At 46.3% G+C, this 19,426-nt stretch overlaps 1 protein-coding gene across 1 annotated transcript in view; it reads left to right on the top strand.

Moving 5' to 3' along the window:
- The window catches only part of LOC311237281 (myosin heavy chain, fast skeletal muscle-like), a gene marked incomplete at both ends in the record, with an annotated part of 63,706 nt that overhangs the window by 15,634 nt on the left and 28,646 nt on the right, over positions 1–19,426 (top strand). The window contains 5 exons of the mRNA XM_084325085.1: positions 5,763–5,912; positions 6,023–6,193; positions 10,222–10,522; positions 10,743–10,813; positions 10,908–10,995. Coding sequence (XP_084181211.1) covers positions 5,763–5,912; positions 6,023–6,193; positions 10,222–10,522; positions 10,743–10,813; positions 10,908–10,995 — 781 coding nt within the window. The remainder of the gene's footprint in view (positions 1–5,762; positions 5,913–6,022; positions 6,194–10,221; positions 10,523–10,742; positions 10,814–10,907; positions 10,996–19,426) is intronic.

Here is a 19,426-nt window from a genome sequence, read left to right as displayed (position 1 = left end):
CTCAATGTCACCGGCACTGCAGATTTACCCTATTACCAGCCAGATCCTCATAGGGGCGCTGTCTCGATAATGCAGTGTTCCGTGTTATACAGACCGGTGTTTTAGGCATATAAACAAAGTAATTTAGAAGCTGTACCGGGCGTTTGTAGATTTTTACCAACCCACTTGCCAAGACGAAACGTCGCATTTTGCTGCATTAAGGTAAGACAATGGTTAATCTATTATTGGATGCCTTCATTTGAACACTTAATTTGCACTATATATTAAAAGAGTGGGTCTCGCCTCGCATAGCCTAGTAGTGGGTGACGTGTGTATATTGACAAAAAAGGAAGAAAATTGCTCGCTGCGCGGTCATTGCCTCCCCTTCAGCGCACCCACCGCCTATGACTCCGCACCCCCAACTCTGACTGACTTCCCGCGGCCCTGGCGAGACCTGCAGTTGGCACCTGAGATGGCGAGACCTGCAGTTGGCACTGTGTGAGGCCAACATTTGAGCAAATTAACAATACTGCATGTTCTGAAGGTCCAGATTAATAATTAGAATTAGTTCAACAGAAAGGTATAGATTAATCACCTAAAGTCTGATGGTTGCTATATGAGTTCAGCCTCTACCGAACTCAGTCTAAAGGTCTATTCTGTCTCTGTTATCCTCTGCCCGTCGCCGTCGGCAGATCGATGCAGGAGTATGGTATTCCTCCTCTCCCTTGGCAACACCACAACACTGTTTCCAACTAATAACGGCACTAACGTTACCACCACAGCGCTGTAGCAAAACACCTCTCGCTCCTCACTTTTATTCTCCAAATAACGGTTATCTTTTTCTCCGTTCAATATGTGTTGAGTGGCTCGGCTGTATACAAAACTAACGGTATAACTTTGTCTCCGTTGTAAGCAGCGGCGATACAAGGAGCATATACGGGCGAACAATAAAACAATAAAACACTATCAGGTCAACAGTAAATATATATATCTTACAAATAAAACAATATATATATATATATATATATATATATATATATTATAGAAAATAATAAACGTGGACTTTAGGTGATAGCCCAATCCATACCCCTCCATTGAACCAACCCCAACCATTAATCTGGACCTCCAGAACACTGCAGAATAATAATACGTGTGTGCCAAAACCATTCATTGTGTTTGATGTAAGCAAACTGATGCCAGACTCAGCATTCATGCGTTCGGCTGAATATCAAGATGAAGTGCAGCCTACATGGTGAACTCAACTCGTTATTATTGGCGCAAAAAAAGTCAGAGGAAACAATGTGGCCACTAATTCAAACCACATTAGAGGGCACATGTGCGTATAACGGTGGTAGTCAGAAGGCTAAGGTGATCACATGAAAAGTAATGGATTCATAGGGCTCGACGACCGCGTTACACTCTCCCAGGTTGCACATATTTTTCAGACATTGCCCTGTACCCGAGCTCTACCAGGCAGTGTATTCGCACATTGATAGCCTTCTGAAAGAAGTCGTTTCTTCAATTAGCTTTACCAGTGATATTTGTAGCTCTGATGTCAGCCCCATGTCAATGCTGAGTTTGACAGCTCAGTGGATTGACGCAGATTTACAACTCCGTAAAGTGTTCCTGCATTCCCAAGAGTTCTCCGGCTCCCATACTGCTGCAGGCTGTAGCGCTGGCAACAGCATTCAAGAATATGTTCCAGACGTGGCATATTCCGAAAGAAAATATTCATGTCATAATCCGAGATAATGCCCGAAACGTGGTCAAATGCATGAAAGACGCAGGATTACAAAGTTTGGGATGTATGGCCTACACACTTCAGCTGGCTGTCCAGTGTCCACGATCAGGCACGTGCACACATAGACATGAAGGGGTGCCCGGGCACCTGCCTTTTTAATTTTTCATTAGAAAGTGCCCTTTTTATGCCCCCCTTTTTTATTTAATTTTTTTACTGTTGCACATATATATAGACTGCCCTGCCCTTCCAAATGAAAGATGTCACGATAGAATCTAAATATTAGGTAAAGAAAGAGAGAGAAATGCCACCCCTCTCTTGGAAGGACCTATTATTTACGCATTGCACGTGGGTGGGTGATGATGAGATGACGTAAACTGCGCGCTGACAGCCGGGCCAGCAGTGCACTGAACACGAAATTGATATCCAGCTGTTGAGCTCATACTCGAGTCGAGACCTCTTTTTACAGAACTATTTCAACTAAAACAAAGCAAGAGTACACTTCATCATCAGGTAAGATATTTGCCCAACAAAATAAAATGTCGGGTTGGAAGTGGCAACACTGCACTTCCCCATACTACATTTCTTATTATTCATACCGCGGTGGCATTGCATTTTATCTCTTTACTTTATGCTTTATCACATTCTCATCTCACCACCTCACTTGCAAGATGCGCGGCTCTCGTGAAACACGTCGCCGGATCACGTAGCATACTCTCTCTCTCTCTCTCTCTCTCTCTCTCTCTCTCTCTCTCTCTCTCTCTCTCTCTCTCTCTCTCTCTCTCTCTCTCTCTCTCTCTCTCTCTCTCTCTCTCTCTCTCTCTCTCTCTCTCTCTCTCTCTCTCTCGCAGGCAGGCTACATAGTGTTATTAAAGGGACATTATGTAGTTTTGGTGACATCTAGTGGTGAGACTGAATGTACCATAGACTCGTATTAACCCCAAAAATTACATTTCATACTTTTTGCCCTTTTCTCCTTTTTGGGCACCTGCCTTTATAAAGTCCTGTGCACGTCCACGATGGAGTACTGTCACAGCGCAGCATAAAAGACATCGCACATTTACGCACTGTTTAGCCTATATTTTACGCGCTGTGTTTAGCCTATTAAATAGGCAAATCGTTTTTTCCGCTTGTTATTAGTTTTAACTTCTTTAATTCACACCTCCCCAGTTTGCAACAACGCAACAGCCAATGTTCCGAGACATATTTATATATTTGTATAATTGTTAGGCTATTTGAATCCACCATTTATGGCTGGTGTATTCAAATAGCCTAACAAATCAAATGTAATATGTCTCGGAACATTGGCCCGCAGATGCACCACTGCAAACCAAAGAAATGTGAACTCAAGAAGCCAAAACGAAGTTTAGCCTGTTTTAGAAGGCTATAGCCAAAGTTGCCTTTTACCACCGCATAGCCTATATTTTACGCAGTGTTTAGCCTATTAAATAGGTGAATTGTTTTTTTCAGCCTGTTATTCAGCCTGTTAATACATGTGTCGTTAATTCAGTATTTAACTTCTTGAATTCATATTTATTTAGGCTATGCTAATTAAAAACACAAATGTTATGGACATCTAATTTAATTATCTGCTTATTTATTAATGCTTCAATTCATTCAGAAACGTTGCAGCAAACAATCCATATGTGCATTTGTTTACATAATGATAACGTACATAAATAACATAATATTATTGAGGGAGGAGAGAAACGCTGAGGGCATGCTGAATGTGATTTGACCAAAGCACAGTATACTAGTGATGTTAAGATTCACCGATTTGCATCGGTGCACCGGCATAAACTTTCGCGATGCGAGTGCACCGGTGTAATAAGTGCGCATCGGCTAGAATTCAGGTTGAACTCGCTATGCATCTGTTGTTAGTGTCTTTGCATCGGTCAAAACCGATTAATTCATATAATTTCCTCTCATCCACTTCTGTCAGCAGTGCACAGCACACAGCAGAGACTATCTTTGCTTCGCTACTACAGAAGGCGAGAGCCGCGTCACAGTTATCAACAAACAGAGAAGTCGAGGAGGAGGAGACATGAATTGAAGTGACCAACTGGCTAACGCTAGTAGCCACTGGCTAGCTCAGCTAACGCTAAACTACAGTAGCTATCTAACTAACGTGACTCTGCAACACCAGTTCCATTAGTGAGGAAATGGCTTTAGTAAGCTCGAAAATTTCAAGCATCAGAACTCTCAAATGCGCTCTCTCTCTCTCTCTCTCTCTCTCTCTCTCTCTCTCTCTCTCTCTCTCTCTCTCTCTCTCTCTCTCTCTCTCTCTCTCTCTCTCTCTCTCTCTCTCTCTCTCTCTTGCTACGTTCAATGATTTAAAGTGGCCAAACGTTACAATATAAATAGTTTTAAATACTAACTGGATAGTTGATGATAAACATTTAATTTCATTATCTGAAATATTATAAAATCATTAAGTCTGCTATAAGCCATTATCCCTTTGTGTGTGATTATTATTGTCTCACAGTAGTGTGTATATAAGTATACACACACAGACAGTGGAGCTGTTTGCAGATAGCGGAGCATTTTGACTTGTTGCATGGTGGTGATGTCTCGCAGATAATAGTATAATTATATAATATATTTCTTTTCTGTAGGTAACGTTACATTTGGTTGACAATTTACTGACTGACTTTCACGACACTCCATATTTACGTAGCTATCTAACCAGCACTGTAAACCGGGACCCAGCCCAAACCATCACCGTGACGTCACCATCCAGCTAAATCTAAAATGGCGGCGCCCATGGCAAAAACGGGGAAATTACATTTGAGTTTTCAGACAAATAAGCAGGATTTCACATTTGATTATAGGACCATGTCTTACCCAAGGTACACAACAAACAAACTAGGCTCATATTGTTCAATGCTTCATCTCCCCTTTAACAATACTTTTTACTTACAGCATCTTTAACCTCTAGCCCATATTTATATATATTTAAATTTGCCTAAAAGTACATACCCAAGTAAATGGAAGATTGCTCCACTTCTACAAGGTTAATTAGCATGCTATTGGTATCTAGTATAGGGACATGGACCTCAGGGAATGTATTCCCAGTGTCCAACTTTTACTGAATAACACCATGCTAACATTGACCAAAAGTAAATAATTCTGAGCCACTGAGCTCATTCAGCACCTTCTTGAGATCAAGTGTACAAAAAAAGAACCACACGAATAAAGGTCAGATGATTTACAGGGGTTTTTGTAGATACAGTACTGAATTTTGCCATCCAGACAAAGTTTTTTCCCCCCTGACGTTCACAGAAAGGTAAAGAACCAATATACTTTTTCTAGTGAGACCTGGTCAAGAAGGCAGCATACAGAACATTTTCACATTATAGAACAACATTAAAGCAAACACAAATAAAAACTCAATAGTGAGATCACACCAAAATGTGACAATATTACAAACGTGCACTCCATATCAAGAAGGTGTCCATTTCTTCTTTAAAATGATTAATTCCAATGAGGGACTCTAGCTTCAAATCAGAAGGCCAAAAGAGATGCCATAAAACATAAGTGTACATCCCTCCATTCATTGGAGGAACTATTTATGACCCACTATAGAATGCCATGGACATATACAGTATGCTCCAATGAGCACCCATTCTAGTTTATACTGTTACACTGGAGGCTCAAACCGATAGAAGCCTTGCACTAAATGTTTGTGTAGTTCTCTGGTCTTCTAGTATGGTATCCTGCAACCATTGGTAACCACTTTCAAAAGAAAATGCACAATTACTGTGCAGTGGTAGAGTAAGTAAAACACTGGAAAAGCATGATGTTACTGTTCTACTGTGACTTGTTTACAACATCCAGTAATACGACCAACTGTTTTTGTTGATATATTTCTCATATAGCAACCATTGATTTGCACATTGGAACACAGGTTGCTGCTGTATGCTACTTTAGCCATAAACTGAAGAAAGATAACTACACAAACATTCTGAGCAAGGTCTATAGTTGTTAAACGGACAATGTGCAATATTATCTCATTTTAATTAAATCAATTCACTACTTTTTTCAGGTTCATAACTCTGTGAGTGCCCTGGCCAAGTCCATCTATGAGAGGATGTTCTTGTGGATGGTCATCCGAATCAACCAGATGCTGGACACCAAGAACCCAAGACAGTTCTACATTGGTGTGCTGGATATTGCTGGTTTTGAGATATTTGATGTAAGTATGGAATTATAGCAATATACTGTATGGACTGCCTAATTTCATGGAAAGACATGTCCTCAAGTAATGTAGGAGATTAGGCTAATATATTTTCCCCCCACTGACAGTACAACAGCATGGAGCAGCTTTGCATCAACTTCACCAATGAGAAACTGCAACAGTTCTTCAACCACCACATGTTTGTTCTGGAGCAAGAGGAGTACAAGAAGGAGGGTATTATCTGGGAGTTCATTGACTTCGGCATGGACTTGGCTGCCTGCATTGAGCTCATTGAGAAGGTACATCATAACGTTGTGACTTATTAAAATACTCCCTAGTATGTGTCTCAGCGAGAGAAAGGCCTGTCGTAGGTGGAGGTCCTGGACCTATCCTTGGCTACTCTGTGTGTTGTGAGTTGAGACCTCTGTCTCAGGATGCAGGATGCGTGTGGGAATAAACGGCGGACAACTTCTTAGTAGTGCATCAATGCCAGGAGTTTTAATGGTTTTTCTCCCGGAAAGATCACACAATTCTATATTTTATTGTATTGCTTTTTATTTATTGCTATAACTTATGGGCTGAGGACACCCCTCATGCATATTTCCATACCTGTTGTCGATCCCATGTCCCCGTGGCTCAGGATCTCGCTGTAGTTGCCACTCCCTTGGTCCCCCCAGCTCATGTCCAGTCTCTGTTCCAGCCATAAGGCCAGGGTTGCTTTGCTCTGACCGCTGTAACAATGCAGCCCTTCTCTGTCTCTTTCTTACTTTGTTGTTACCTGAAGTGGTTAATCCAGTCTGGACCAGTCCAGTTGACCCTTGTTCGACGGACACCCGTTGGACTGAAACAGTTATTCCCGCATGCCCCTCCTCGTTGACCCCCTGTGTAGGAGTCAAAGTAGTCACTTCAATTCTCTCCACCGTGCTTGTCCCACGATGGGAGTCTGCCATGTCCAAATCTATCAGGTTAACCTCACTAGGCAACACTGTCTGAGGAGTGTTTGCAGAGGTCACTGGCTTTCCCTCACCTTTGGCCCTGTATTGGTCCCTCGCCCATGGTGGCTTCTTTTTCTGTTTCGGCTCTACTTGTGTAAATAAGTATATCAAAGTCTGTCTGCCCTCTTTTTTCCCAACATTCTGTTTAATTTTACACTTCTCTACAAGTCTCTGTAATGGCCTGAACAATTTTGGCCATTTCTTCTTCTCCCCCACTGTTTTATTACCCGTTATTGAAATGGACAGATTGTCAATGGGGCTTATTATTGTTGACCTGTCTAAGTCTCCAGTCGCCTCTAACAAGGTCTTAACAAGGTTGACCTGCTCTTCAGTTGACATTCCCACCACCTCAGTCATACTTGTAATATTACCGTTGGTAATATTCTGGTTGGTATTGGAGCCGTCAGAATTCCCCTCTCCTCACCAAGCATCTGTCAAGACAAAATAAAAAATACATCCACTTAATGTCAGTGTCACTTCCCACTTTATTCCATTCTAGTGTCTTACTTTCTCAGAATATTGGGCTTTTTACTCTAATAAAAACTACAAAGAGATTTGTAATCTATTTGAACATAGCAAAAGGCCTTACTGTAGCTTCGTTTTTCTCCGTTGTCTTTCCAGTTGGAAACTCTGGATTTCCAATCACTCTGTCGTGGCCTCTCGCATAAATCTCAGAGGTATACAAAATATTGCATTAATCTATCCGCCCGCTCCGGTATCGCTTTTGGTCCTTCTTAAAGACAATCATCACAGTTAGTGTCATAGAGGCCTATCATTTCTAACATTCTCCTCTCATCTGTTTATTGACCATGTCCTACTATGGGGAAAATACAATTAATTTACTCCTACTCCTTAATATCACAATTAAAATTTACATTTAATATTTCATTTTCTGCTTCACATAACATCTTATTACAATTACTTATAATTATTCCAACGACCCCTCCTGGACACCAGCGTAGCCTGGTGACCCACAACTCCTCACACTATCCAACGAGGAGAAAAATAAATCTTTAGAGGCATTATTACCCCTAAATTCCCGTCCCCTATGCAGCGTCCAGCTGTCCATGTCATAATCCACGGAACCCGAACACCACACCCTCTTGAACTCCCACAGCCCTTTGACACACAATCAAAGGTCCGTCACCCCCAGCCTAAAGCACATCCCTCTCACATCTGCACAGAATATGAAATAAACCACCTCGGCTCTACTCCGTAAGGAATTACAAGATGCACACAAACTCCCAACCCCATCAGACACCAAACAGGTCAGCCCATCCAAAATGGTACCCAGACTACTCTAAACACACACAGATATACATTAACATCAACACAATAACCCCAGTGAGACAACAGCCCCACCAAACAAACATTAACATAAACAAAAACCAACATCAATACTCCACACGTTCAACCCTGTTGAACAACACCAGCGCGTTCACCTACCAACCAGAAGCCGCCTTGTAACCGCCCTCTAGTTGAGAACCCACCGAGGCCGTTCAACTTAAACACTCTGCAGTCCAAAAGCCGCACTCACACAACCTCACAAAATAGAATCCAAAGCGGCACCATTTGTCGTCTCTCAGCGAGAGAAAGGCCTGTCGTAGGTGGAGGTCCTGGACCTGTCCTTGGCTACTCTGCGTGTTGTGAGTTGAGACCTCTGTCTCAGGATGCAGGTGTAGGCGTGCGGGAATAAACAGCGGACAACTGCTTAGTAGTGCATCAATGCCAGGAGTTTTAATGGTTTTTCTCCCGGAAAGCTCACACTATTCTACAGACACAAAACCGAGCCACTATAACAAGGTCTCTGTTTGAGTCGTCTAATAAGCAATAGTAACTGGTGTTTTCACAAGTTGTTGAATTAACACTAAGTAAGATGTCTAAAATCAATCAAAATAAGCTCGAACGGAATAGGAAATCTTCATCTTGATGGCGAGTATGGGTCATCTCTCTGGTCCGTCCGTGTGTCTGCTTCCCTGTGTCTCTGTGTTGTTTCCTTTAAGTTCTAGACCACACCCCCGAGCTCTTTGTCTTATGACGCTGAACTGGGAGGTGTCAGCCTCTGAAAGCCAGTTATGGTCTGGCTGAGGTCAGAGAATCCTGCCCCCTTTTTGTTCGTTAAGAGAATTAACGTTATACAATTTAGCCTATTGGATTCACTATCTTTACATTTAAAATTAGCAAATCTACCCATATTATTCCAACAAAAACACAGGGATACCTTTCTTGGCTGAAACAGTGTTATAAATCATCTTACAGACAGTAACATCGCTTTATTTCAAAGCCTTCCCGTAGTACCTTGCCTGAAATATAAGATGTTGAATTTGACTAAAGGAATATTTCAGGAGTAATTATCACCAATTACTGGTTTATCAAAACATGTACTTTAAGAAAGAGATTAAGTGATGTGGCCAAGGTGTGCAATCTATCACGGATTGTGAATGCACTAACCAGAGTTAACCTCAGGTGAACAGAAAGATCCTCAACTTGCATTTATCACATTTTCACAAACTCTGTGGGGATGTTTTTCAAAAATAGTATCTGTGCCAGTTGGCTTTATACAAGAGCATGTACCATAATTTCAATGAAACTGTGTTTGTTGCAGACTTGAACGAGATACAATGGGATTATGTGACTGAACTAACGAGTATAGAGAATGCCTTACAATTATCTATGAAAACAGGCTTAAGTTAAACATCTCCACTTTTAATCAAAATGCTCTTCTCTGTGTCATGTTCTATAGGTCCCTGGGCTAATTTTAGGAGTCAGGTCTTCACTGTCCCCCTTTTGGCCACAGCTGCTTTGAGATAACATGCAATTTAGCATTCCTTTGTCTCAGTTCCCTAGCGGTGGGCTATTTGTGGTCAGGTAACCAGGGTAACACTGTCGTGTTACAACGTGTTTCTGTTGACCCAAGGCCTTTTTCCCAGGGCAGAGAACAATGATTTTCGCAGGTGCCCTGAAGCAATGAATGCAAGATTTAGACCCCTATTGTCTCCAGTTGGTTGCTATCTTGATACAGGGTACACTGTAGTTGTTTACAACGTCCCTTACAATGGGGTTTTATATTACCCTTAATCAGAGGCTGGGTGGTTCCTGCTTTTCCCAGGCTGGCTGCTGGCCCTGTATTTACATAGCTGGGTTAGAGCGACAAGCGTCTCTCCCCCCTACTTCCAGCTGTTCACCTTTCGGCTGCTTCTGACCTCCTGTGGGGCCAGAAACCATTTTTAACCAACTCATAACCTTCTGTGAGATAAATTTAGTATGATTTACGACATATGCCACAAGGTGTGTCTAAATGATCTGTATATCTCTTTTCCACTTTTATAAAGCCCATGGGCATCTTCTCCATCCTTGAAGAGGAGTGCATGTTCCCCAAGGCTTCTGACACTACCTTTAAGAACAAGCTGTATGACCAGCATCTTGGCAAGACAAAAGCATTTGAGAAACCAAAACCTGCCAAGGGCAAGGCTGAGGCCCACTTCTCTCTGATCCACTATGCTGGAACTGTGGATTACAACATCTCTGGATGGCTGGACAAGAACAAGGATCCACTAAATGATTCTGTGATTCAGCTTTACCAGAAATCTTCAGTTAAACTGCTGCCTGTACTGTATCCTCCTGTAGTTGAAGGTACAACACAATTATGCATAATTAACCTTTCAGTATGATTCTTTTGTAAAGTGTCATTTTTGCATTGCTTACGGTTATTTCAACGTTTAAGTATCCTCTTGTCATACAAATTGTATTCTCAATACTGTCAATTAAATTACATTACAAAAATATCCAGCATAATCAGATTTAGATAATAATGTTGAATCTATAAACTGATGATGTATTATGAAATAAATAGAGACTGGCGGCGCAAAGAAGGGAGGCAAGAAGAAGGGTGGCTCCATGCAGACTGTGTCCTCCCAGTTCAGGGTAAGATGTAACAACAACACTGTGTGACTTTTTAAAATGAAATACAAATAATTGCTTTTCATGAATAATATTTGGTTTTGATATGTATCTACAGGAGAACTTGGGCAAGCTGATGACCAACCTGAGGAGCACCCATCCTCACTTTGTGCGTTGCCTGATTCCCAATGAGTCAAAGACTCCAGGTAGACTGACAGTAATGTGACTAGGCATGGACTTCAGGGTCATGTTGAGGGATCTTCAAATTTTTTCAAAATAAGCCATCACTTGAACATTTTGGTGGGATACTTTTCAAGCTACTTCCTATGAATCATGGTGATATCACAAAACGTATTCAGAGATAAAGGGCCTTCAACAGAGAAGAAGGATATTCATTTACAGTGTAGAACAACTACAACACTACCCATAATTCATTGTAATCCATGGCCCCCCTCTCTCTAGGGCAGCATTTCCCAAATTTAGGGTCGCGACCCAAAATGGGTCACGGACCAGTTTTTATTGGGTCGCCAATTGGCAGAGTAAAATGCATAACACAGGGCTCGAAATCCCTCCTCCCCCCTCCTCCTCCCCCCTCCTCCTCCCCCCTCCCTGAACGTCCCTTTTCTGTACATTCGCTAGTTTGTACACTCGTGCCTTGTGAGTTGTCAGTGACCATTCTAACCAATCAAACGTGAGCTTGATGGCTTGTTTACCGACGTCACATCCGCTATCTTTCTGTCCCGACATTAGCTGCTATAATGATTAGTTAACGTTAGCTTAGTAACGTTAAATGGTTACAAATATGTGTAACTATGGAAGGAGTAAGCCAACCGCTAAAAATAAAACCCACTGCGGGACCACAGAATAAAATAAAGTTTCGGGAGGAGTGGTAGTTTGGAGATAGCGGTGTTTCAAGAGACTGGCTACAGTAACAGTACAGGGCCCTGTTTCTTGTACCTGGATAACTGAGTTAGCCGGATAACTTTAACTGGATAACTGAGTTAGCCGGACTTTCCGGTTCCCTGTACGTATGACAACAGATCCAAAAGTTTGAGCCTGGTCGAAAGCAGAGTTTAAGTTCAAGTTAGCTTGAACCATCGCCACGCCCCCGCAAAGAAGTGACAGCCCGTTTCCTAAAACTATTCCCACAGTCTACGATCTGCATTATACCATTCTGAATTACGTTTTTGTGCTCCATTCTTCCAGAGGGGGCTTTTGAAATGTAAAATAGACCCAAAATGCTGATACTAAATTCACTTTGTCCTAAATAATGCACGTTATATATACCGTGGCGACGGTGGCGCTCGCTCGTGCGATGTACACATTATGTGGTTATTTTAATTGTAACTGGGATTAAGATGTCTGATGAGATGCGCTGTTTGACGGATTTGAGAAATTGAATGAGCCGTTGACGTCACATTAATGAATGAGGATAAAGAGATAAACTTCATTCAAAACAAAGGATATTCTAAACACGGGTCTCTCGTTCATTAATGTATAAACAATGAATTTATCCCATCTGGCACAGTGGTGCAGCGGTAGTGCTCAAGCCTGCCAACCCAGTGACCGGGGTTCAAGACCCGGTGTTTCTAGTATGATTTTTTTGAATATAATATTAATGATTATACGCCAAAGTAGCCTGGTTTTAAGTTAAAATATTATAAATCTACATGCATTGAGGATGTCATTCTTTATATAGCTCTCAACGTGCACCAAATTGAATTATTCCTATATTGCAAAAAGAAGGAGACGACTAGGGTCTCGAACCCCGGTCGTCTGTGTGAAAGTCAAAAGAACAACCCGTTAGACCACATTGGAGATAAGTTAAAGATTGACTATACATCAATCAATGGGTAAGAGAGCCGTATCGTAATTCTGTATAACAGTTAACTAATTATTTTCGCTAGCAAGATCTCATTTGATTATTCAAGCCAGCAGGCAAGTTTAAAGAAATATAATCTGATTGATTGAGGTAATGAGGGACTTAAAATTAGCCTATAGATAACGCATTTAACTTGTCGGCGAGGCGATTGAGCCGTATTGCAATCTGTCAATAAAGTCTTAAATCAATTAATCAATCAATGCCGTTAGAGAATCAGGATCTCTGCCATCGATACGTGCTGGCTTTTCACCTAAAGCGGCCGCGCGCATTTAGCCTGAGTCGCAAGTCTGGCTTGAGTTAACGAGACTGAATCCACCTTCGTGGAACAGGAAAATCCCGGCTTCAAACATCGGGTTAACTGAAGCTGGATAATGACATCTTGATCGACTTAGTTGAACCACGTACAAGAAACAGGGCCCAGTAGTGATGCTGGGCTGTTATGAGTTGTTCCGTGTGCCGCAAGTATGTCGAAAAGAAAAACAGAAACAAAACGTTTGCATTTGACTAAGAGGTTGGCATCTGTAGTAAATCAATGAAACTGGAATCCATTTGTGACCATGAACAGAGCCATTGTCAGTCACACTGGCTGCATGTCTGTGTCCCGGATTCAATTGGTGCCTCTCTCAAGTACTTTCTAACAACCTGCCCACTGTACCAAGATATCAGATACATATACTTCCCATGAATTGCAAACACCCAAAGAGAGTTTGAAAACATGACAAATAACGGAAAACTCCCATACCTACTGGGTGGAGTACAGCAATGTGCAACTGTACAGAAAAAGGACATCCAATGGAATACAACCACCACAAAGGCTGTCAATCATGCAACTATTCCTGCACTACCTGTACTGTACTGATCTCTGTACATATACCTGACAAACAAGCACATACCTTTAAATACACTTTAAAGACTGCTGCTGTTATATTAAGTTATCTGAACAATTCTATGATATGTGAATACATTTTTGGATTGCTCATCTCCAGCAGGTAGAGTTATCCTGCTTGGCTAGGAAAGCTGTAGATGTGTTGATTCAGTTTGGCACCACATACTGTGAGGATTGGCCCATTCCCCGCCACACGCTTCTTCAAGGTACTGTGATGATTGGTCCATTCCCCGCCACACGCTTCAGGAGCGATTACCAATTTCCATCTCGCACCTGTTGTAGTTTGTAATTAGCGCTCCAGAGGCTTCATATACTCGTCTACTTCTTCTCCAGGACGTCTTTGGAAGTCGCCGCTGGTGTATATATTGATCATCCGTTGGAGCTGTGCCTCGTTGCCCGCTTTACGCGTTTGCGCTTTGTTGAGTTTTTGGAAACAAACCTTTTGGATTATCTGTTTTTTGTGTGTTGGATAACACTGAAGAAATACCGTTTTTGTTTTGTACTGGACTCAGCTAATTTGTGTGTTAGGATAACACTGAAGAAATACCGTTTTTGTTTTGTAGTGGACTCAGCTAATTTGTGTGTTAGGATAACACTGAAGAAATATCGTTTTTGTTTTGTACTGGACTCTCCTAACTTGTGTGTTGGTACACCGAAGATCAAGTCACTTGTGATTTATACTGGACTCAGCTAAGGAGAACTGAACTGCACTGCCTCTTTGTACAGTTGGATTGATTATTGACCACTCTCTCTCTCTCCGTTTCCTCCCCGAGTTGGATCCGGGAGTATCTGCAGAGCCGCAGAGGTAGTGGCGCCTACGCCTATTCTCCACCTCTAAACCGGGAGGATCTGCAGAGCCGCAGACAACTCTGCCGAAAGCATTCTCCTTTTTGTTAATTCTGATTTGTTATTTGGCTCATTTTTGATTCTGTAATAAATACGCCCTAGTGTTTGGCTAACTCTGAACTACCTGTCTGTGCCGTGCTGTTGGGGTCGGTTTCAAACCATAACATTACGACCCGACCATGACGACCTCAGCCGACACAGACAGAGTCAGGACAGCGTTGGCGGTCCAGATCGAATTGACCAACGACCACAGCCTACAGTTAGGTGCGGCTGCGGCTGCTGTACAGGAGTTCCGAGCCCAGGTCCTGCCTATTCAGGAGTCCCTTGGCTCTCTGGCTACCCTGCAGACAGCCCAGGGTAATCAGCAGGCTGATATTCTTCACCAATTACAGATGTTGAGTGAAGCATTTAACGCCATGCTTGTAACCCCACCTACTTCAGGAGTCTCGGCCAGAGCACCACCCGCAGCCGTGGCTGACCCCGCGTCTCCCGATCCCGCACCTCGGGAGCCCCGTCTCTCCGAACCACGGTTGTTCAATGGTAACTTCGAGGATTGTGCCACATTCATCATGCAATGTGAGTTGGTTTTTCTTCATCAACCCAGCCGATTTACTTCAGAGGGAGCCCGAGTGGCTTACATGACTAACCTGCTCTCAGGCCGGGCAGCACAGTGGGTTACTGCCTCCTGGTCGATGAGGGCAGATTTTTGTTTTTCCTACCCAGACTTCGTGGCAGAGCTCCGCAGGGTTTTCCACCACCCAGCTCGTGGCCAGGACCCAGGAGCTCGGTTGGGCACCTTCCGGCAGGGCAGTGGCGGGGTCACCGACTACGTGCTGGAGTTCAGACTGGCCGCAACGGAGAGCGGTTGGAACGATCAATCGCTTCGTCTCACCTTCATGCAGGGTCTCAGCGACGCTGTAAGGGACCAGCTCGCGACCAGCTCGGAGCCTGATTCCCTCGAGGACCTATTCAACCTCGCCATTCGCATCGACGGACGCCTCCGGGAGAGAAGGCGTGAGAGAGCCCGACTGGGACCCCCAGACGTCCCCCAGACTCCCCGCACTCGTGACGGTACTGTGGTCCATCCTGCTCCCTCCACAACTGGTGGTTCCTTCCCCTCCCGTTCGGTGCCCGAGGAGGAACCCATGCAGCTGGGATGCTCACACCTTAGCCAGGCTGAACGGGAGGCCAGGTTCAGGTCCGGCCTTTGCCTCTACTGCTGCCGGGATGGGTACCGTATCTCCAACTGCCCCACCCGGCCAAAAGACCAGGCTCGCCGGGACCCCGGGAGATCCTGGTGAGCCGTTTTTCTCGTTCCCACACCCGTGCACCACCTAGCCGTCTGATGAGCGTCACCCTGGCCTGGGCGGACCAACAGGCGACGGTGGAGGCACTCATTGACTCGGGTGCTGACGAGTTTCCTGGATTTCGAGTTTGCTACCCAGGCCAACATTCCACTAGAGGACCTCGTGAGACCCTTGGAGGTGTTCGCGTTGGACCAGCACCGCCTGGCTGACATCACTCAACGCACCTGTCCAGTCCTTCTCACCATTGCTGGTAACCACGTTGAGAGACTCCAGTTTTTTATCACCAGATCCCCTCTTGTCCCAGTAGTCCTGGGTCGGCCCTGGCTCGCGCTGCATGAGCCCCACAACGCCTGGTCCTCCGGTACCATCAGGGGGTGGAGCTCCTCCTGTCATGCCCAGTGTCTTCAGGCGGCGTCCTGTCCCTCACCCCGGAGATCCCTTTGTGAGCCGCCCCCGGACCTCTCGACTATACCCCCCGAATACCACGACCTCGAGGAGGTTTTCAGTAAGTCCCGGGCTCAGGCCCTTCCGCCTCACCGGCCTTACGACTGTGCCATCGACCTCCGCTCTGGGGCTCCCCTTCCCGGCAGCCGCCTCTACAGTCTGACCGTCCCTGAGAAGGCAGCGATGGAGAGGTACATCTCTGAGTCCTTGGAAGCAGGCCTCATTCGGCCTTCCTCCTCCCCGGTGGCGGCCGTTTTTTTTTTTGTTGGGAAGAAGGATGGAGACCTTCGACCCTGCATCGACTATCGCCAACTCAACGAGATCACCATCAAGAACAAGTATCCTCTTCCTGTCATGAACTCCACCTTCGAGCCTCTCACCCAGGCTACCGTCTTTACCAAGCTGGACCTCCGGAGTGCCTACCATCTGGTCCGTATCGGAGAGGGCGATGAATGGAAGTCCGCCTTCAAGACTCCCAGGGGTCACTACGAGTACCTGGTAATGCCGTTCGTCGTCACCAACGCTCCGGCGGTATTCCAGGCGCTCATGAACGACGTCCTCCGTGACATGCTGGAGGAGTTTGTGGTGGTATACCTGGACGACATCCTCATTTTCTCCAAGACCCTCGAGGAACACATCAAGCATGTCCGCCGTGTGCTGGAGCGCCTCCTCCACAATCGGCTCTTCGTCAAGGCAGAGAAGTGCCGATTTCACTCCGACTCCGTCGATTACCTGGGCTTCATCGTGGAGAGCGGCTTGACCCGAGCTGACCCTCGCAAGATCCGGGCCGTGGAGGCGTGGCCGGAACCCACCTCTCGGAAGGAGCTACAGAGCTTCCTCGGGTTCGCAAACTTCTACCGTAGATACATCCGGAACTACAGCCAGGTGGCGGAACCACTTACCAGGCTAACCTCTCCCGCCCTGCCGTTCGACTGGTCCGCAGCGGCTTGTGCTTCGTTCCGTTCCCTCAAGAAGAGGTTCACCACTGCCCCGGTCTTGCTCCACCCAGACCCCAAGAGACAGTTCATTGTAGAGGTGGACGCCTCGGATACTGGACTAGGGGCTATCTTGTCTCAGCGGTCGGCAACGGACCAGAAGGTACATCCGTGCGCCTTCTACTCACATCATTTCCTCCCTGCCGAGAGGAACTATGACATCGGCAATCGGGAGCTGCTGGCGGTTGTGGCTGCCTTGGAGGATTGGCGTCATTGGCTAGAGGGGGCCGAGGAACCATTCACCATTTGGACGGACCACAAGAACTTGACGTACATCCGGGCTTCCAAGCGCCTCAATGGCCGGCAGGCAAGATGGGCCAGCTTCCTCAGTCGGTTCGACTTCTCGCTGACCTTTCGCCCTGGTTCCCGCAACACGAAGGCCGACTCCCTGTCCCGGTTACACTCCAAGGGGGCTCCAACCACTGAGGATCCGACTCCCATCCTCCCAGAGGCCAGGGTGGTGGGAGTGGTCACCTTGGGCAACGAGGGGGTGGTAAGACGTGCCCTACGCTTCCATCCCGCTCCCGGCAATGTACCTGTTCGTCGCCTCTTCGTCCCCGACTCAGTCCGGTCCCGGGTCCTCCAGTGGGGCCATACCAGCCGGTTCGCCTGCCACACGGGCGTTCATCGCACGTTCTCCTTCCTGGCTCGTCGATTCTGGTGGCCCACCATGAGGAACGACGTCAAGGAGTTCGTTCTGGCCTGCGCAGTCTGCCCCCGCAGCAAGGCCTCCCACCAGGCACCCTCCGGGCTATTGCAGCCGCTTCCCATTCCGAGCTGCCCTTGGTCCCATGTGGCCTTGGACTTCGTCACGGGTCTTCCTTCGTCCCAGGGGAACACGTGCCTACTGACCATGGTGGATCGGTTCAGCAAGGGGGTTCAACTCGTGGCCCTTCCCAAGCTTCCCTCGGCTGCCGAGGCAGCGGACCTCCTGACACGCCACGTGTTCCGCCTCCATGGGTTTCTCCAGGACGTCGTCTCGGACCGGGGGCCCCAGTTCACTTCCCAGGTATGGCGGGCTTTTTGCAAGGGATTGGGGGCAACGGTCAGTCTTTCCTCTGGTTATCATCCCCAGACTAACGGACAAACGGAGAGGATGAACCAGAGCGTGGAGTCTGCTCTTCGTTGTGTGGCTGCCGAGAAACCCGCTTCTTGGAGCCGGTTCCTCCCCTGGGTCGAGTACGCCATCAACTCCCTGGTCAGTTCCGCCACCAGCCTCTCACCTTTTGAGGTATCCCTGGGCTACCAACCCCCTCTTTTCCCTGCACAGGAGTCGGAGGTGGCAGTTCCCTCCGTTCAGGACCATCTCGACCGGTGCCGACAGGTCTGGGAGATCACCAGTACTGCACTGCTCCGGTCATCGGAGCACGCCAGTCGTGGAGCTGACCGGCGCCGGATCCCTGCGCTGACGTACCAGCCTGGGCAGAGGGTGTGGCTGTCCGCAAGGGACCTTCCGCTTCGATCCTCGGCCAAGAAGCTTAACCCCCGGTTCGTCGGTCCTTTTGAGGTTCTGAAGGTGCTCAGTCCCGCGGCGGTGAGTCTTAAGCTTCCTGCGTCCATGCGCATTCACCCCGTTTTCCATGTGTCCCAGGTTAAGCCTGTCTCTCTCAGTCCCCTGATGCCCCCTGCTCCGGATCCTCCTCCTCCCGAGATGGTGGACGGACACCCCCAGTGGCAGGTCTGTCAGCTGATGGACGTCTGACGGCGGGGTCGGGGGTTCCAGTACCTGGTGGACTGGGAGGGATACGGCCCGGAGGAATGGAGCTGGGTCTCCCGCCAGCTCATCATGGACCCCGACCTGATCACCGACTTCCATCGTTCCCATCCGGACAAGCCGGGTCGGGCTGGTCGCCGGGTGGCTCCCATGGAGGGGGGGGGTAATGTGAGGATTGGCCCATTCCCCGCCACACGCTTCTTCAAGGTACTGTGATGATTGGTCCATTCCCCGCCACACGCTTCAGGAGCGATTACCAATTTCCATCTCGCACCTGTTGTAGTTTGTAATTATCGCTCCAGAGGCTTCATATACTCGGGCCTTCTATCAATCGTTGTCGGGTCGTTTTGGATTACTACTGCTATTGCCTGTTCCCCCCCGTTGTTGTGCCTCGTCGACTTATTCTCCAGGACGTCTTTGGAAGTCGCCGCTGGTGTATATCTCGATCATCCGTTGGAGCTGTGCCTCGTTGCCCGCTTTACGCGTTTGCACTTTGGTGAGTTTTTGGAAACAAACCTTTTGGATTATCTGTTTTTTGTGTGTTGGATAACACTGAAGAAATA

This window comes from Notolepis coatsorum, assembly GCF_963971535.1.
Source record: "Notolepis coatsorum genome assembly, chromosome: 11".
NCBI lineage: Eukaryota > Metazoa > Chordata > Actinopteri > Aulopiformes > Paralepididae > Notolepis > Notolepis coatsorum.
This window is presented reverse-complemented; position numbering and strand designations above follow the sequence as displayed.